Source organism: Rhinolophus sinicus, linkage group LG02 (genome assembly GCF_036562045.2).
Source record: "Rhinolophus sinicus isolate RSC01 linkage group LG02, ASM3656204v1, whole genome shotgun sequence".
NCBI lineage: Eukaryota > Metazoa > Chordata > Mammalia > Chiroptera > Rhinolophidae > Rhinolophus > Rhinolophus sinicus.
Window position 1 is genome coordinate 123103463 of NC_133752.1, and position 20303 is coordinate 123123765.

A 20303-nucleotide genomic window follows, 5' to 3' on the forward strand; every position below is an offset into this window, starting at 1 on the left:
ATATATTCACATCACAAAAAATCTTACTCCGGGTAATATCTGTGAAGTTTCTTCCTATATTTTCTTCTAGGAATTTTATAGTTTCAGATCTTACATTTAAGTCTTTAAGTCATTTTGAATTTATTTTTGTATATGGTGTAAGGAGGTGGTCCAGCTTCATTTTTTTGCATGCGTCTGTCCAGGTTTCCCAGCACCATTTATTGAGCAGACTGTCTTTACCCCACCGTACATTCTTGCTTCCATTGTCGTAGATTAAGTGGCCATATAGGCATGGATTTATTTCTGGACTCTTTATTCTATTCCATTGATCTATGGATCTGTTTTTATGCCAGTACCATGCTGTTTTGATAACTGTAGCCTTGTAGTATAATTTGATGTCAGGTATTGTTATACCTCCCACTTTGTTCTTATTTCTCAAGATTGCTGAGGCTATCTGGGGTCTTTTATGGTCCCATATAAATTTTAGGATTATATGTTCTATTTCTGTGAAAAACGTCATTGGTAGTTTGATAGGAATTGCGTTGAATATGTATACTGCCTTAGGCAATATATCCCCTTGCACGAGGGAAGTAAGATAAAAAATAAACATGTGCCATTACATCAAATTAAAAAGTTTTTTAACAGCAAAGGCAACCATCAATAAAACAAAAAGGGATCCTACTGAATGGGAAAAGATATTTGCCAATGATATATCTGATAAAGGGTTAATATCACAAATTTATAAAAAACTCACTCAACTCAACTCCAAAAAAACAAACAACCCAATTAAAAAATGGGCAGAGGACATGAAGAGACACTTTTCTAAAAAGGACATACAGATGGCAAACAGACATATGAAGAAATGCTCAACCTCACTAACCATCAGATAAATGCAAATAAAAACCCCAATGAGATACCACCTCGCCCCATTCAAAATGGCTATCATCAATAAATCAACAAACAAGTGCTGGCACAGATGTGGAGAAAAGGGAACGCTTGTGCACTGTTGGTGGGATTGCAGATTGGTGCAGCCACTATGGAAAACAGTATGGAGGTATCTCAAATATCTGAAAATGGAACTACCTTATGATTCAGCAATTCCACTCCTAGGTATCTACCTGGAGAAATCCAAACCTTTAATTCAAAAAACTTTATGCACTCTTATGTTTATTGCAGCACTATACACAATAGCCAAGACATGGAAACAACCGAAGTGCTCATCAGTAGATAACTGGATTAAGAAACTGTGGTACATTTATACAATGAAGTATTACGCAGCCATAAAGAAGAAAGAAATCTTACCATTTGCAACAACATGGATGGACCTAAAGAACATTATGTTAAGTGAAATAAGTCAGACAGAGAAAGACAAATACCACATGATCTCACTTATATGTGGAATCTAAAGAAAACAATAAGTGAATGAACTAATAAGAAACAGTTTTGGAGACATAGAGGAAAAACTGAGGCCTGCTAGATGGGCGCTGGGATGGGGATAAGGGGGAAGGTGAGGGGATTAGAAAACAGTCAGTAACCACAAGATGGCCACGGGGTTTTGAAAATTAATTTGGGGAATGTAATCAATAATGTTGTAAAGATTTAGTAGGGTATCTGATGGACACTTGTCCCATTTGGGAGACCACCTCAGGGATGATGTAGATGCCTGATCACTGCACTGTACACCTGAAGCTGAAGCTGAACAATAATGAATGCCAACTAGAATTATATATATGTGTGTGTGTGTATACTTACAAGAAGCAGAGTACAGCATTAGGAACAGAGACAGTGGAAATGTAATGGCTCTGTGCGATGTCAGAGGGATAATGGATGGGGGAGGGGAGTTCACACAGTGTGAGAGATATAAATGATAAACATCTAGTATTACTTTGTCTTGTGCACCTGAAACTAATAAAAAATAAAAATAAGTAAATAAAAGACACATTACATATATATATATATATATATATATATATATATATATATATATATATATTCACATCACAAATACAAAAGTATTCTGAACTAATCCCCCATATAAATGTTGGAACTCCATAACTATTCAAAATATGCTTCAACTAAAGGAGTATTTTGGGTACAAAAAATGTGTGTGTATATATATATATATACACACATATATATATACACACACACACACACACACACACATATATATTATATATATGCATTAATTTCCAGTTCTTTTACTTTCTTTCCTTTCCTTCCTCTTTTCTTCTTCCTTCCTTCCTTCCTTTCCCTCCGTCCCTCCCTCCCTCCCTCCCTTCACTTCCTCCCTCCCTTCCTCCCTCCCTCCCTCCTTCCTTCCTTCTTTCTTTCAATACTGTCCCTCCAGTTATCCTGGTGGAGATTTTTACATCTTTGTTTCTAACAGCTCTCTGCCATGACGTGGGTGGGGTGGTGGAAATACTATTATTGTAAGGTCAGAAGCTTACAGAGTAATGCTGTGAATCAAGGCCTCATGGGTCTGGCATAGAACTAACCCTTCTATTTCCCTTGACTCCTCTCTTGTACTATCCTGTTCTATATTAGCAAAGAGATATAAGATACTACTGATGAAAAAATAGACCAAATAATAGGATGGAAGAAGGTCTTTCTGAATGTAGCCAATCCTATATATAATATTACTATTTATATTGAACCTATACACACTACTTCTTAAAAACAATTTCCAGTGAGAAAAAACCCCAAGGTAATGAAAGAAAAAGTGAATAAATATTGGCTATTATATTTACACATACACTTCATTATTTGTACACACACTCTTTAATAGCAAAATTTACTGAAACGTCACATGTATACAGAAAAGAAAGGAAGGAAGGAAGGAAGGAAGGAAGGAAGGAAGGAAGGAAGGAAGGAAGGAAGGAAGACAAACTTAAAACTTTGACAATATATAATTAGTGGATTTAAGCCCTAATATTATGACATATCCTATCAGGCATGTTTTAGATCATTATTATAAGTGACAAATTGAAGTTCTTCAAGTGAAAATATAATTATAACACGTGTATTTATTAACAAGAAAATTATTATTTGTTTTCTACCTTTAATATATTTATAATACTAAGTCTTTGCCCTTGAAAGGATTTGGAAAGATTAATCGATAAAAGATTAAGCGTTTTTCTCTTTTTTCAGAATATCTCTGTTTTCAACCAGTAAGTTATATGGTAATATATAGGTAACATATATAACAGGTTATATGAAGACATCAAATAAAAATAGCCAATAAAGTTTTAGAGTTAAAAACAAAAATCCCCTTTGCAGATACCAAATAAAGAAATATTTGTTTTCACCAAATATTTTTATAATATTGAATTTTATCTTTTCAGATAGCCATGCTTTTAGAATCATGCTCTTTTTGTGGAAATGTCATCAAGAAACTGGCTATTCATTCACCTTTATGACTATTCATTAGGATGGTAGAAACCTAATAGTAGTATCCTGTTTAAAAAAAAAAAAAAAACAACAAAAACAAAAGAAAAACCTCTAGAACTTTTCCTTTTTACTGACATTCTGTGTATTTTTTTCTAAGAAAATTCAAACCAGAAAGACAAAGGACATTAGTGAAAACCTAATACCATTTGACCTTGTCACATTAGCCTTGGGCATAAAAAAGATATAAATTTCAAAGTCGACAAAAAGCAAAAGATTTGTACAATGAGCAGCCAATGGGTAATAGTTTCCCCTTTCTGCTCCTACTTAGAATTTCACTGGAAGTAGAAAGGCTTATGAAGCCTGAGAGTCTTCAAGTTAGAACTCCGCTGAGTCAAACTTAAACAGTCACATGTCCTAACCAAAATTTAAAACAGAAGTCAGGATGAAACAAGTATTTCAAACAATATGTACTAAGTATCATTCTTTATATGTATTTCATTTGTTGGGGAAAAAAAGCATATGGACACATAATTTCTTCCTTGTGATGAAAATATTTATCAAAAATTAAAAGAAAAATATACACAATTTAAAAGACATACCAGCCACAAATCCAAATATCACACTTACAAAATTCTTCTCAGGTTTCCAAAATGTATTCACATACATTTTCCTTTTGGCTCATCATTAAAACCTCATAAAATAGGTAAGATAGGGATTGCTACCTTTTTTCACACATTAAAAAAAAGTGAAGTTCAGGTAGTAAAAACAGAGTTGTTCAATGTCAACTGACAGATAAATTGTAGATAAAGAATTCAAACTTAGATCTGCTGACCTTCACTTTTACCAAACCTGCTATGGTTCTGAAAAATTCAATGCACGTGTAAAAGATTAATGTAAGATGTGTACTTTTTACAGTTAATATTTTTCACTATGATTGTAGAAAATAATTTCACACTATATATGTCCATTCATATCAATCACATTTTCCTGGTTCCCTAAGACCTTCTTGCTTCATCCTCTCAGAAATGGTAGGTTACATGTGCAAAAAGTTTTGAGATCCACAGAAACTATATTCAAATAAAGGTAGCAGTACTATTAAAAAAATTCAAAACAGCATATATTATATAATAATTTTACCTTTTTTAATATAGTTGAGTTCAAAAAAATTTTTATTTCCAAGAGTTTCTTGAGGGTAAGGATACATATTACTATGTTTTGTAGCCCCCAAAATAGCAAATACCACCTCAATATCCAAATTTTATAAAGCTAAACAAACAAAATTCTAAATAAGTATTGTTTGGTTTAAGTATACCACTTATTGTTATCAATTCTGAAAGAGAATTTAATAGTGTAGTTTATATAATTCCTAGCCATACTGGATTCATAGGGGAAAAGTTTCAACTAGTATTAATTTTAACTTTTAAAAGTAGAATATTTCTTTGATGATTTAAATTATCCAAAGAAATTAAAGGCAAAAAAGAATTAGGAAATAACAATAAGAAAGAACCCCCCCTCAATTAAATTAAAAACATTATTTCTCAAAAAACAAATCACGATTTAAATATTTCTAATCTTTTAAAATCTTATGCTCATCAGTGTGGCTTGAGATCAATTTCTATGGTATAAGTTAGCTATGTCAATTACTGAGTGATTTAATGCATATATCTAAAGATAGCTATTTCTATTAAAATGTTATTTCTTACCCAGAAATATTGAGAAACCATCCAATGGGTTTGTGGATGGCCCAAATTAGTTAAACAGTGTAATTAATCTGATAGAGCTGGCTTTGGAATCAATGTCTTTTGAAAGCAAAATCATCTTTTATATTTTAGATCTGATTAAAACAACTTGCAGGGATTTTTGAATAAAATTCAATTTTTTGATTTGTTGTTAAATAGTGGAATAGTTTACTAAGTGCAAATTAAATAATTTGGGACATACATGCTTAAAGGACAAGCACTATTATGGCAGAGATTGAGAGAAAACTTTATTTTTTTAAAGGAAAAATAGATATGCATATTAACATTGGGTTTTCCTTGTTCACTTGTTTCGCAAGAATTGTATAACTCAAAGAAGAAATTTCTGGTTAAAGGTGGTTTCTTTCTCCTATTTCATGTGCCTTTCATGAACAAATTAATCATATTAGCAAATATGTCTCAATGAAATATTAAGCAGAAGAAGACATACACATATTGTGCTCCTGGTTTCAGACAGTTATTCTCTGCAAAGATCCAGATGTTTGCTGGTTTCAAATGGATCTTCTGTGGCAGGTACCCATCTCAAATTAATGTTAAGGTATTTTTTTAAGTGTTACTTTATATCCTTAGGGAAATCAAATTTACATCAATCTTAACAGTTACAAAACGACATGCAAGTAGAGCAGAGTAAAAATCGTTCTTCCCTGACTTAATAAGTACCATTTGAGAGAATGAGACATCCTTCTGAATTAAATTAACTACCTCTTGTATTTTCCAAGGACCGTATTCTTTACAAACATAAACAAACCTCCCCTGAGAGATTTCTACAAGTATGTCTTTAAGAAGAAACAAAGAGTCGGATAAGTGAAAATTAAAAGTCTACTAAAATTCAAGAGTATGTCAACACACTAATTTTTTAAAATCTATGAAGTTATATTTATAAGTTATGTATGTGTTTATTATTATGCTCTTTCACTGAATTGCTAGAAAAAACTAACAGCGTTTCTACTTTTTATGAAGATCACACATTTAGTTTATCATTCATTGCGCTTATTGTTCAAGCAAAGCTTGTTTTTACCTGTTCTGAGAAAGAGTCAAGTTCTGTAGTAAAGGCAGCCAAAATGAAGAAAGTTCTTCTACAGTTGAAATGCTGTTATCATCCAAGTACAATTCTCTTAGTAGAACATGATTCGCTAAGGATGGAAGCTGCATTTAAATTTAGGTCATTAGCTTATAGCAAAGAAAATATGTTTGCCATTTAACCAAATTTAAAAGTAACAACTTCAACATATATATATATATATATATATATATATATATATATATATATTATAATATATATTATAATATATATATTATATATAACACACATATATAATATATATATATAACAACATATATATATACACATATATATAGATTCTGGTAAACTGTATATAATAAATTAAAGATAATGTTACGAGAATTTTAGTATAAATAAAATTTCTTAAGAATTAACCTCATAATTAGAATTTATTTTTTATAAAATATGAAGAATAATATTAATTAAAATTTCATGAAGAGAATTTGGTCCCACAACATACTGAAATATAACTAAAAGTTATGATTTATTATATTTTGGTATTACGAAAAACTAATGTTAAACTATATTTCTTTGGAAAATATTCTAATTATGATAAATACTTTTTTTAAATAGAGAAAAGTATGTAATAGTTCAAAGTAAACTGAAAATCAGATATAGCTGACAATCAAAAAAGAACAAGGGAAAATTAATCAAAATTGCTTTTAAAATGGGTGGTTGATATTTCCATCAAAAGAAAAAAAACGTTGCATTAATCATATAAATTAATTCAAAGCAATTACCTCACTTATATAATTTCCCTGTAACTTTAGTATTTGGAGCAATCCACAGTTTTCAATCCCCTCAGCTTCAGTAAGATGATTATGTGAGCAATCCAGGTATATAATGGTAGGAGTATGGCAAAGACCTTTCGTACTGATTAACTGATTGTGGTCCACAACTAGTTTCTGAAGATTTTTCAAAGATTCTAAACCACCTGGAAGAAAAATTTCCAAGGTCACTTGTATCATCATTCTTCTAGAGTCTAAAGGAGAATTTGTTTTGTTTTGTTTTGCTTTCCTAAATAATTGTATATTTGTGTTTCCCAGTATTTCTACTTACAAGTGAAGACTTAGATAGAATTCCTGGTGAAAAATGTGTCAGTGTAAGAGGTATTATTATTTAAACTAGCACCTGGGAGGTATATTTTTGACTGATAAAATTATATATCAATTGAAAATTGAACAAAATGCTAAAAGGCATACATTGGGCACTCAATGTTTTGTTTTCAAATTTCAGCGGAATAAAGGATAGATGGAAGTAGTCTTTCTTTAAAAAAAAAAAAAAGAAAGTTTTTAACTCAGTTTCAGAGGTTTGAATTTTGAATCCTTACCTAAGTTTGAATATATAACACTAGAATGCCATTTTCCTACCATTGAGATATCTACTTTAGATTCTCAAATGAAGTAGTTGCAACCATATTAAAACCAACGAAGAAATAACACAACCTAAGTGTTCATTAATAGAGAAAGGGATAAAGAAGAGGTCATACATACACATGGAATATTACTCTGTCATAAAAAAGAATGAAATGTTGCCATTTGTAACAACATGGATGGACCTGGAGGGTGGAATGCTAAGTGAAATAAGTCAGACAAAGAAAGACAAATACCATATGATTTCACTTACGTGTGGAATCTGAAAAAACAAAATAAACAGACAAACAAAACAGGAACGAAGTCATAGTTACAGAGAACTAATAGATAGTTGTCCGATTGCAGGGGAGTGAAACAGATGGGTGAAAAAAGGTGAAATGGATTAAGTACAAATTGCTAGTTATAAAAAATGGTGATGAGGTTGTAAGTTATAACATAAGGAACATATTTAATAATTTTTAAGAACTATGTATGATGTCAGATCGGTACTAGACTTAATGGGGGTGATCACTTCATAGGTATATAAATATCTAATCACTATGTTGTACACCTGAAATTAATATAATATTGTATGTCAACTGGAATTGAAAATAAATTTAAAAAATAAAAATAAATTAGAAAGAATGAGACATCCTTCTGAATTAAATTAACTATCTCTTGTATTTTCCAAGGACTATATTTTTTACAAATATAAACAAACCTCCCCTGAGTGATTTCTACAAATATTTCAAGTATTTCAAGTATTACTCAGGTATTTCAAGATTGTCACAAGTGGACTCCTTTATGCTCAGATAAAATCAATATGATAGTATCTAAAAACTATCAGAGGAGGCTTAGACTATAACTCAGTGGTCATAAGGAAAAAACTGAGGATGTTGTTTAAAGAAGCTATCAGGAGTTAGCATTGGAAAGAGATGCTGAGGAAGTCCGTAAAAGTTTCTTGGAAGAATTATTCACACATAAAAAAATGAGGAAATCCTACCATTTGTGACAACATGGATGGAGCTTTATGGCATTGTGCTAAATGAAATAAGCCAGGCAGAGAAAGACAAATACTGTATAATCTCACGTATATGTGCAATCTAAAAAAATAAAAAATAAAAAATCCCCAAATTCATAGAAAAAGAGACCAGAGTTGTGGTTACCAGAAGCAGAGAGTGGCGTGCAGTTAAGTGGAGGAAGGCGATCAAAAGGTACAAACTACCAGTTATAAGATAAGTAAATACTAGGGATATAATGTACAACTCGATGACGATGGCTAACACCGCTGTATAATATATAAGAAAGTTGTTAAGAGAGTAAATCCTATCAGTTGTCATCACGAGGATAATTATTTTCATTTTTTTCTTTTCTTTTTATTGTGTCTATATAAGAAGATGGATATTAACTGATCCTAATGTAATAATCATTTCACAATATATATAAATCAAACTATCATGCTGTATACCTTAAACTTATTCAGTGATGTATGTTAATTATTTCTCAATAAAACTGAAAAAAAGGTTTTATGGGAAATATTAAAAACTAGAAAATGTTTAGATTGAATAATGGACTATATATGTTCTTTACAGGTAGAACCCTGTTATATGACATAAACAATTGTAAAAACGGAACTATCATTTAAAGTGTAGAGTAAGTACTGATAAGCAGAATGTCTTCAGTGAATATTTCACGTGTGAGAGCCAGTGAGGCTGAACCTTGCAGAATTAAGCTTCATTTTGATTTTCTTGTCAAAACCCCACAAAATATTTTCTTCAATTAAATGTTGGAATAGACATGAGTTTTTCCACTAAAAAAGTCATTTGATAATAAATTTAAAGATAATCTTGAAAGAAGCATAATTATGTATAAAAACTCATACCTGAAATGTACGTAATAAATTCATCCTGGAAGAATTTAAAGTATTTAATTAAGATTTGCTCTTTAGATTATATACTGTCATTTACAGAAAAGCATACACCCTGTTTACATAAAAAAATGGAGATATAAAACAATCAGGTAGCATTATCAAAATATCACAAGAAAGCATAATTCCACATGATGTTTTTAAAATTCAGATAATAGTTAAGATTATAAGTGTATTGCAAAAACACTGCATAGAGATACATGTCAAGAAAAATTATATTTCAAAATGGCAATATCTCTCATAGTTTGAGTGAAATCACCTTAGTATTAAGTGATTATTTCTTATAAAAATAAAATGTTATGCTAAAAAGTAAATTTTCTTATAATAAAAAGTAAATATGAACTATCTATGAGAAGGAAGAAAATGTATAGAAGACCCATAGACGAAAAGAGAGACTGAAATTTAAATTCAGACAGTAATCATACATTTTTAAGTTCTTATCTAGGATCAGTGTACTGGTATTTTCCTGTAATGTAAAACAGCAACTATGACTTAGAGAAAATCGTTATCTCATGCTATTCAGGGAGTGAACTTACTGCCCTATAAAATATTTGACTAAGTTAAAATAACAGACCAATGATATATTACCAATTCAAAGGGATTATAAATAGTATATTACATATAATAGTAAATATATATTAACCACAATGTAATTTAAACTGCTAAAATAGAAAACACTTTGGAGTTTAGTATGCCTTGTGATTCCAGGCAGAAGGAAATATTAATTAATATTAATTTGTAGCTGTGTAACCTAAAATGTCTTTTATCACATATTTAAATGTCTTACACAATCTACTTTAGAAACTCAATATTTTTAAAAGCCCAGCACATTGCTCTTAAGTTTTTCAGAGCTAATCAGAAATAGAATTTTCTATTAACTCATTTAGAGTGGGGAACACATTTGTGAAACTTTTCAAAGGTCACCCCAAAACAGAACCAAGAATGAAACATTAGGTTACATACTGAGGAAAGGTGAAAGACTTGACATAAGAAGCTGAAAGGAAATAGCAGAAATAGTAGGAGAACAATCGGGAAAGGAAGAAAAGGCAAACAGAATTCTGTGATGATGATAGCGGTCAGTAAAAATTAGAATAAAATAATATATAATTTACAATTATCAAACGCATTTTTATTTACTTTATATTATATAAGGTCAACAGTGCGAGCCAGAGTGGGCAAAGGAGTATGAAGAGGCCACAGCTTTGAAGCAGCTTTCACGAGAGGCACCAATGGAGTAATCAGTTTAGAAGCCACAGTGCAGTGTGAGTGAGACAATGAGTATAGACAACTTTTTAGATATTTGATAATGCAATCCTTAAAATGGCCCACAAAACTGTATCTCTGAACTCATCCTCTACTTCTCACTCCCCTTATCTTGGTTTAATCTAACGTGCTAACTTCCTAGCTACTCTTCAAATATGCCATAGACGCTTCCATTTTAGGGCTCTCTGAATATGTAAGAAACAACTATCAGTCTGTGACATGTTAAACTAGGAAGAATAAAATAAAACTTATCTGCTAATTTCAAATATTAAGACAACATGATTTTTAATCAATAAAAGCGAAAGTATGATTAGTCTATTCTACAATCTGTGAGAGATTCCAATATGGTTAAATTACCATGATTTCAAGCTCCAGATACAGAGGCATATTTGACTGAGCATTTCTCCTTCTAGAAACCCATTATACAGAAATAAACACAAAACTATAAAATGATATATGTATATAAATTAATGTATATATAAATTATAATTATATATACATACATATATGTATATATGTATATGTATATACATATATATGTGTGTGTGTGTATATATATATATATATATATATATATATATATATATATAAAATTTGCCATATTATTTAAAAAAAGAAATGGAGCTAAACATCTATCAGTAAGGAAATAGTTAATAAATTATGGAATATCTATAAAATGAATACAAACAATGTTCAATAGAAGTAGTCTGACATAGAAGAATGTCCATGATATAGTACTGTATGGAAAACCTAGGTTACATATATAGACTTTTAACTATTGAGTATAACTGAATCTAAGTCTACACATCTGTAATTGCATTGTATAGGACAAGGTCTTGACTGATTTATAATCAACTGTTAACTCCTACAAAATAAGAAAGAGAGGTATAAGAGTGAGAGAAAATTTCACTGCTTACCTGTATACTTCTCTAGTTTTAAATTCTTTAAATGAGAATGTATGGACTTCTTGTGTAATAGTTAAAAAAAAATTAAATCAGAATATTATTGAATAGAACTGTTACCCTGTATTTAATCCTGATCTTCACTACCAACAACAAATGGTTGCTGAAATGAAGAAAAACTTGAGAAAACCTGATTCTATTATCCATCAAAAGGGTTTGTTATATAGCCAAAGTGGAGAACTCTGTACATAGATGGGAGAGAATATTTAGATTTTAAGATAAAAATTTCAAAGGAAATTCACTGAAATAGTAAAAAGGAGACTTGGTAGGACCTCTAAAACACTGGTCTAAATATAACAGTGAAGAAGGATATGTATTTAAAAAAAAAATAACAACAACAAATATTGATTATATAACCTAAAAATTAGCCTAATGAGAAAAAGAAAAGAAAATCAACTAAGAAACACATGGACCTGAGGTCTGCCAACAACCATGCTAGTGAGCTTGGAAGTAGATCTTTCAGCCTCATTGAGCCCTGAGATGAAGGCAAGTCTGGTTAACAACTTGACTGTAATCTCATGAGAGACCCTGAGCCAAAACCACCCGGCTAAGCCACTACCAGATTCCTGATCCACAGAAAACATAAGGTAATACATGTTTGCAGTTTTAAATTCTAAATTTCAGGGTACTTTGCTTTACAACAATATATAACTAATATAGTAAGTATTCTAGTCTGAAGACACTTAAAGAAATTCAATGTAACCAGAATTGAAAAATATTAAAACGACAGATATAGCTAATGAAATGGACCAAAAGGACCAAGCCAGAACAAATCATTTAGAAATACTGATAGAACAGAGAGCTAAAGATTGAATTGCTCACAAAGCAGAGATAATCACCCTGAGAATAAAAAGTGAAGAAGCAAAAGATAAAAAGATATAACTTAAATTAATTAAGTAATAAAATACATGACAGACAGATAAAGTCAACCAAAATATGGGTCATCTAGGACTAAAAATATAGATTCAAGCCAAAAAATTTTTCAAATATATAAAACCCAAAGTTTTCCAGGAATGAAATAATAACTTAATCTGCAGTCTGAAAAGACTATTACGTACTGAGACAAATTTATGTGGATTTATTGATAATAGGATGTTTCTTGGTTATGTCACTGATCAAGGATGAAGAAATGTTATGCAGATATTTAGACAGAAATCAGTTAGGAGAAAAAAAATAAAATTAGTGTCAAGGTTTACTACAGCAACACATAATATCACATATGCAATGAAGCAATGTCCACAGAGTACCAAGTAAAAGTGTGACCTAAAAACACAATGCACAACTATATTCTCATTTAAGTATCAAGGCAACTGACAGATATCCTCAAACGTGAAGGAATTCAGGGAATACAGCATCCATTAGCTCATCTTTGAAAAATAAGATAAAAAGAGTTAATGAACCATGTAATCTAGACAAGAAAAAGATGAAAGAAGCAGTTGTTGTAAAAAGCACTGATACTGACCCATTTTTATACAAATCCAATGCGGCTAAAGAACATACAGAGTCATAAGTTCTACTGTGAATAATAAAAACAGTGAGGGGGAAAAATGATTAGAGAAAGTATAAGTATTCTAATTTATTCTATTTTCTTGAAGAGTAGTTAGTATTGTCTAAAATAGATAAATTGAAAGCCCATGTTTTAATAAATTACTGAACAACAAAAATGATATTATAACTGACAAAATTGGAAAGGGAAGATGGAAGTGGAAATGAGATAATTTTATCATCATAAGTATGAGGAAGCCAAATAACTGTGGTCTAAAATTCTGAAGCCAAAACATTGTAATATAATTTCCCGCTCTATTGTTTAGTAATACTTTTGGGAGTTTTAAAATATGTCCCAATTTAGTAAATTGTCTGTAGGAAAATGAATGTTTCTAGCCAGCAACTCACATGTGGATGGTTTTTGCTCACCATAAGATTATTTTACAGTATCTTTTCTTTTTCTAATGAAAATTTATTGGGGTGATAATGGTTAGTGAAATTGCATAGGTTTCAAGTGTACAATTCTGTAATACATCATCTATACATCACATTGTGTGTTCACCACCCAGAGTCAGTTCTCCTTCCATCACCATATATTTGATCATTTACCCTCATCTATCACCCTTCTTCCCCCTTAAGAAATGGGCAGAGGACCTGAAGAGACATTTCTCCAAAGAGGACAAATGGCAAATAGACACATGAAAAGATGCTCAACATCACTAATCATCAGAGAAATGCAAATAAAAACCACATGAGATATCACCTCACCCCAGTCAGAATGGCTATCATCATCAAGACAAATAATAAGTGTTGGAGGGGCTGTGGAGAAAAAGGAACCCTCATACACTGTTGGTGGGAATGCAGACTGGTGCAGCCACTATGGACGGCAGTGTGGAGGTTCCTCAAAAAATTACGAATAGAATTACCATTTGACCGAGCAATCCCTCTCCTGGGTATATACTCAAAAAATCTGAAAACATTTATCCGTAAAGATATATGAGTATGTACTCCAGTGTTCATTGCACCTTTATTTACAGAGGCCAAGACATGGAAACAACCAAAGTGCCCTTCGATAGATGATTAGATAAAGAAGATGTGGTATATATACACAATGAAATACTACTCTGCCATAAGAAAAGATGAAATAGTGCCATTTGCAACAACATGGATGGATCTTGAGATTATTATGCTAAGCAAAATAAGGCACACAGAAAAAGTCGAGAACCATATGACTTCACTGATATGTGAGATATAAAACTGAAAACAACAAAGGAACAAGACAAACAAATAAAGAAACAAAAACTCACAGACACAGACAATAGTTTAGTGGTTTCAATGTCTTAATATATCTCAACATTGCTTACTTTATAAGCCATTGTACTTTTTAAATAATCAAGTTGATATTCTATTTCAGTAGTGGTAAAGCTGTTATCTGCATCATCTCAAAAGCAGTACTAAAATGTTAACTGTTTTTTTAATATTAGAATATAAAATATTCTATGTGTATACTGTAATAATCACGGGTATTATTAAACTTTTTTCTAATGTTTAATTAATTCAACTTTACTTAATCAATGACCTAAACTTCCTTTAATTAAACTTTACCCTTAGTACATTTATTTATATAGGAAAAGTAGGAACGATTGGCTGTCAACTATCTCTTACAGGATAAACATAATTAGATTTTTTTAAATTATGACATGCAAAAAATTTCAAAATTTATTGTTAAGTGATTAAAGAAAATTACACAATAATATTACAGTAGTGGTTTTTTAAATGGATAGAAAACAATCTGAAAACTTCATCAATACTGGCTATATCTAGATGGTGGAATTATGGATTATTATTTTATAATTTTATATTCTAATGTTTAAATAAGCATGTACTAATTGTGTAGATTGAAAGTTACTTAGAAAAATATGAAATTCAATTTGCAGAAATATCAGCTCAGATATAGCCTTATCACCTATACTTCTGAAAATAATTACAGATGGTTATTACATTTTTAAAAATGTCTCCAAATGAGTTACGTAGAAAGTAAAGAAGTCTCAGTCCAAAATCTAAATAAATATGGTAGGCAAATAGACGTGAGCTTTCAGTGTGAGAAAATTTATTAAATTTGATGAATAGAAAGATCAATTTCTATAGCCTCACAGTTTGAGGAAACAAAATTAAAAATTCACCTATCATAGACAAGTATAACAGACAATCCCAATTAAATATAGAAGCTCGATCAGCTGTACCCTACCGGAAGACAGGAAATTAAACTGTCTCAAATCTCAGTAATCTTCAAAAGGGGAAAAAAATCCCCCCTTTAAATTAATAAACACAAGTTGACTCTCCCATAGGTTTGCAGCTGAAAATCACTTTAATTGTGATCATAAAACTTACCTCACAATGTAGTACAAAGGATTCTAGATTATCCCGACATCTGAAAAATCCTCTCTAAAGAACAAACTTTCAAGCTAAAAGAAGACAAAAGCGGGGGGTGGGGGTGGGGTAATAGAAAATGTAGTACAGGCTTTCTGTTTACAGTAATGATGGAGTAGGTAATGAGAAACAATTCTTCTGTTTGTTGATAACCAGAAACAAACAAGCAAAAAAAAGGCCAATATTATATCTGTTCAAGGTATTAAAGAACTAAAATAGAATTACAGAAAAAGAGTGTTAAGGAAATCAATTAATTCTAGGAAAGGAGAGCTTGCAGCAGTAGGGGGTCAAAATGTTGACTGCACAGTTCTCCTCAGAGAAAAAACAACAATATTATATCTGTTCCTCAGAGAACGAGACCTAATGAATCCCTACCATACTTTTGGTCAGACCTCCATGTCCTACATATTAATCCAAATACAGAATAGCTCCCAAGATACTGAAGTCCGGCTTTAAATAATTTCAATATCAATATATGTATGCATTCAGCTGCTCAGAGATTGCAAGTGCTTGTAGTTGCAAACAATGAAGACCTCTGAGAGGAAAATAAATCATAAACTCAAATTGATTCTGCAGGTTTTTCCTTATTATTCTCTGACTGCAAAATAATAAAAAAATTAAAGCAAAGAGATAACATGATGAGAATAAAAAACAAGAAAATCAACAGAAAATACAAACCATCCACAGGGAATCCATATAATGAAGTTATCAGTCACAGAAATTAACAAAACTTCGTTGAACACATTAAATAAGACGTAAAATTGAAAATTTACAAATTAGATATTATAAACTTTAATTGAATTTTTAAAAAAGCAACAAAATTCTAAAACTGAAAAACTACAATAACTATAAACAAGACTTTCAAGAATAGATTGGACATGATATTAGACACAGTTGAAGAGATATTTAGTGAACTAATTAGATCCTAATAAAACATCCAGAGTGATACATAGAGATGCAAAAGATATATAAAATAATTATGAATATGAGTATAAGAGGATTATAGGATATAAGGGGAATATATAATCCTCTTATACGCATAATTATATATATATTTATGAAATGATGTCTCAGAATTTTCAACACTGAATAAAGATGCCAAGACACAGATTTAAGAGGTACAATGGATTGAAGTAGGGTGAATACTAAGGTGACTACACAAGTAGGAACATCAGAGTAAACTGTTGAAAACAATAGACAAAAAGAAAAATCTTAGAAAAGGAAGAAGAAAATTATCTTCCAAGGATCAACAATTAGGTTGATGCATATCAACATAAGGAAAGCTAGAATAAAATGGAATATGGTCAAAATGCAGAAAATGCACGTCAGAAGGTATGTCTATATCTCAAAATACATGCACACATCTATGCACGTGTGTGTATTTATGTTAAAACTATACTGAACCAAATAAAATCTGAAAGAATTTCTCCCCAGGAGACCTGCATTAGTAGGAATATCATACATGAAAGATAAAATAAAGAACATCCAAAATGTTTTAAAAAGTCGGCGAATACAAATGATACTGACTTTATAAAATAATAATGTCTTAAGGCATTCCAAACACACATGCACACATGCACACGTAAAATACACGACAATAGCACATTAAGTTGGAAGGAGGTTTAAGTGTTCTGTGACCCTGGCATTGCCTTGGAAAAAGAAGAAAGTACCAAATAAATTTAGATTTGGTAAATCAAGAGGCATGATGCAACATCTATAGTAAACCAAAAGAATAGTAAAAGAATATATAACCAGTAGTATAGTACAAAGGAAAAATGGAATAATTTAAAATCTCAACCAAAAAGGCAAGAAAAGAGAGAGGGAAAAAAAATATTGATAATTGCACTTAATTATTGATTACATTAAATTGATTATTAGAGACTAAACTCTACAAATCAAAGCTAGAATTTGTTAGGCAGCTTTGATAAAAAAACAAAAACAACACATTTTTACAGTAAAGAGACATACCAAATATACAATTTGTAAATATTGTAAGTAAAAGGAAAGAAAAAGATATATTATTATATAAGCACTAAACTAGTGATTCTCAGAGTGTGGTCCAGAAATATCGCTTTCCCCCTCCCCTCGCCCAACTTCCACAGAGATGCTTTTAAAGGTTCCATGGAGTCAAAATTATTTTCATAATAATTCTAAGACGTTATTTGCCTTTTTCACTCTCAATTGTTCAAGAGCACATAGCGGAATTTTCCAGAGGGAACATGAGGTGTGATATTTTAGCAAACTGAATGCAGAAGAAAAATATGGAAATCCAGCTGTCTTGTGTTAAGCAAAACGTTAAAGAGATTTGCCAATATGTGTAACAGTGACCCTCTTCTCACTCTTTTTGTTTAAAAATGTAGTTATAATTTATGAAACTGTTATGAATGCAAAGGCTTTATTATGTTAAGCTCTGAAGAAATTAATAAAAAACACTTTTCTACTTTTTTCTAATACAGTAAATATTGACAGATATAACCTACATAAATGAAAGCTGTTTGAGGGAGGTCCGCAATCATTTTTAAGAGTGTTCAAGGGCCCTGAGTTAAAAAGAAAGTTAGTTTGGTTATATCAGACAGAGACAACTAAGACAGAGAGCTTTACTACAGATTAAAAGCGATATTTACAAATGATAAAATTGGTCAATTCAAAACAGAAATATGTGACAGTTATGAATTTGTATGCAACAAATAGCATGGCCTCAAAAATATTTAAAGGAAAAAAACTGGCTATAAAAATAAAGATATACCATCTATAATCATCATGGGAGTCACGTGTATAATTTTCTCCATGACTATGCTAACATGTTCAGTACCCCATTTAATCAAGAGGCGGTACAGCATGATGAGAAATGAGACAGGCAATCCTGAATTTCAATAAACATGCCTATTTCAAAACTAGCACTCTGAATATAAACAAATTACTTAACTTCTCTGAGGCTTTGCTTCTTTTTATTTTTAATACTAATTTTTGTTTCTTTATTTGTGGAATGGGGGTGATTTCACAAATAATACTATTGAAAGAATTAAAAATTGAGAGAATTAAAAATAATATTTTGAAGTAGCTTGCATAACACTGACATGTTAGGTACTAAAAATGATAGCTATCATTGGGTCCTAACAATTATCCTCGATAAAAACAAGGAGTTTAAAAACTATAACTGCAGTGACCAAATAAGGCTTTAAAGAGAAATGTTTGAGCTAAACCTTGAAGAAGGAAGAGGATCTTGATACACACTCAAAAAAGTCTATACACAACTGATTAAACAATAATTTTATCCAGTCAATGCATTTGGATCAAAAGGGAGAATCTAGATGAGAAGTTAGAATAAATTGCCACCCATCCTGTTTTAATCTTATAAATTCTTTGCTGTTAAATGAAGGATGAGAACTGAGCAAAACAGACTTAGGGGAAGCCTTACCTTGGAACACCATTACTCCTCAACATATCTAAGAAAATGATTTTTTCCCAGTCAAAATTTCTGGTATTCCTTCCACTCCCCATCCAAAACAAAATAAAACAATATCCCCCTCCCCCCCCCAAAACACACAAATAAATAAATAAATAAATAAATAAATAAACAAACAAAATTCAGAGCCTCTTTCAATGGACTTAAATATAATAAATATAAAGGATGGCTTAAACATTCTTGAGTTTACTGCTTCAATGTATTCTTTTTTAGCTCTTTAAGAGTTTCTTGGGTCCCACAGAATAAAACTCAAGCCAAGTGTGTTTATCCCTCAAAGGGCCCTTGCCCATGGCAAAATTAGCATTTGGATATACTTACTACAAATATCTATTTCAAAGAATTCCTCCCACAGAAATGAGCCTATAGTCTAATAAAACATTCCTACCACGGGGTTGGGGGTGGGGGGAACTCTCCTGTAAGGAACAGACAAACTAAAGATGTTAAATTAGGCTGGAGGTTTTCACTAAATAAGTGCTTGGTAAGCATCTCCCTCTTTTAGCTCCCTCAGTGATTGATATGTTTGACAGTTATGTACAAACATGCTGAGTTGCATTTGATATTTTTAATTTTAATTAAAAAGTCCTTCAGGATCATACATGTTGTATGGAAACAAGAATACTGAAACAGGAATCAGGAAACCTGGCTTCCAGCCCCACCTCTGCCAGGAGTTAGATGAAAACTATGTTGGTCTGTTTTTTCATCTGAAAAGTGAGAAGCCTAGACTGGCAGATCTGTAAAATCCCTTTCAGCTTTGTACTAGGCATTGTGTTGCATTTCAGAACTAAAGAGTAAGCTAGCACCATCTAGTGGTATCCAAAGAATTCACTAAGTATGTAATAGTAAACATTTCTACAAGAAAAATATCCAGAGATTTATTTTATTTTATTTCATTATTTTCTAATGTTTCAAAGACAACATCGGGTAGCAAGAATTAACCCAGCGACATTTCCCATATGAGATACGACTTAGTAATGAAGCTATGCGAAAATGTTGAATTATTTCAGTATCTTTCATACTTATACTAGTATTACTTTTCTAGAGAGAAGCATGACCTGAAAATAAAGCAGTAGCAAAACAACAACAACAAAAACAACAATAAAAACTTTTAATAGCTCTATCAATTTATAATGATGTTTTCTAGCAATGTTTTCCCTGAAATTTATTAAAAAACAACTGCTGGTATTAAAAAAAAAACATTTTCCAGATTAAAGTTTTCATAAAATAGCAGA

At 31.1% G+C, this 20303-nt stretch overlaps 1 protein-coding gene across 3 annotated transcripts in view; it reads right to left on the reverse strand.

The window, feature by feature from the left end:
* The window catches only part of LRRIQ1 (leucine rich repeats and IQ motif containing 1), a 184085-nt gene that overhangs the window by 135870 nt on the left and 27912 nt on the right, over positions 1 to 20303 (reverse strand). For all 3 annotated transcript variants that reach the window (XM_074325334.1, XM_074325335.1, XM_019754918.2), the window contains 2 exons: positions 6930 to 7123; positions 6145 to 6272 (listed from right to left, as the gene is read on the reverse strand). In XM_074325334.1, coding sequence (XP_074181435.1) covers positions 6145 to 6272; positions 6930 to 7123 — 322 coding nt within the window. The remainder of the gene's footprint in view (positions 1 to 6144; positions 6273 to 6929; positions 7124 to 20303) is intronic.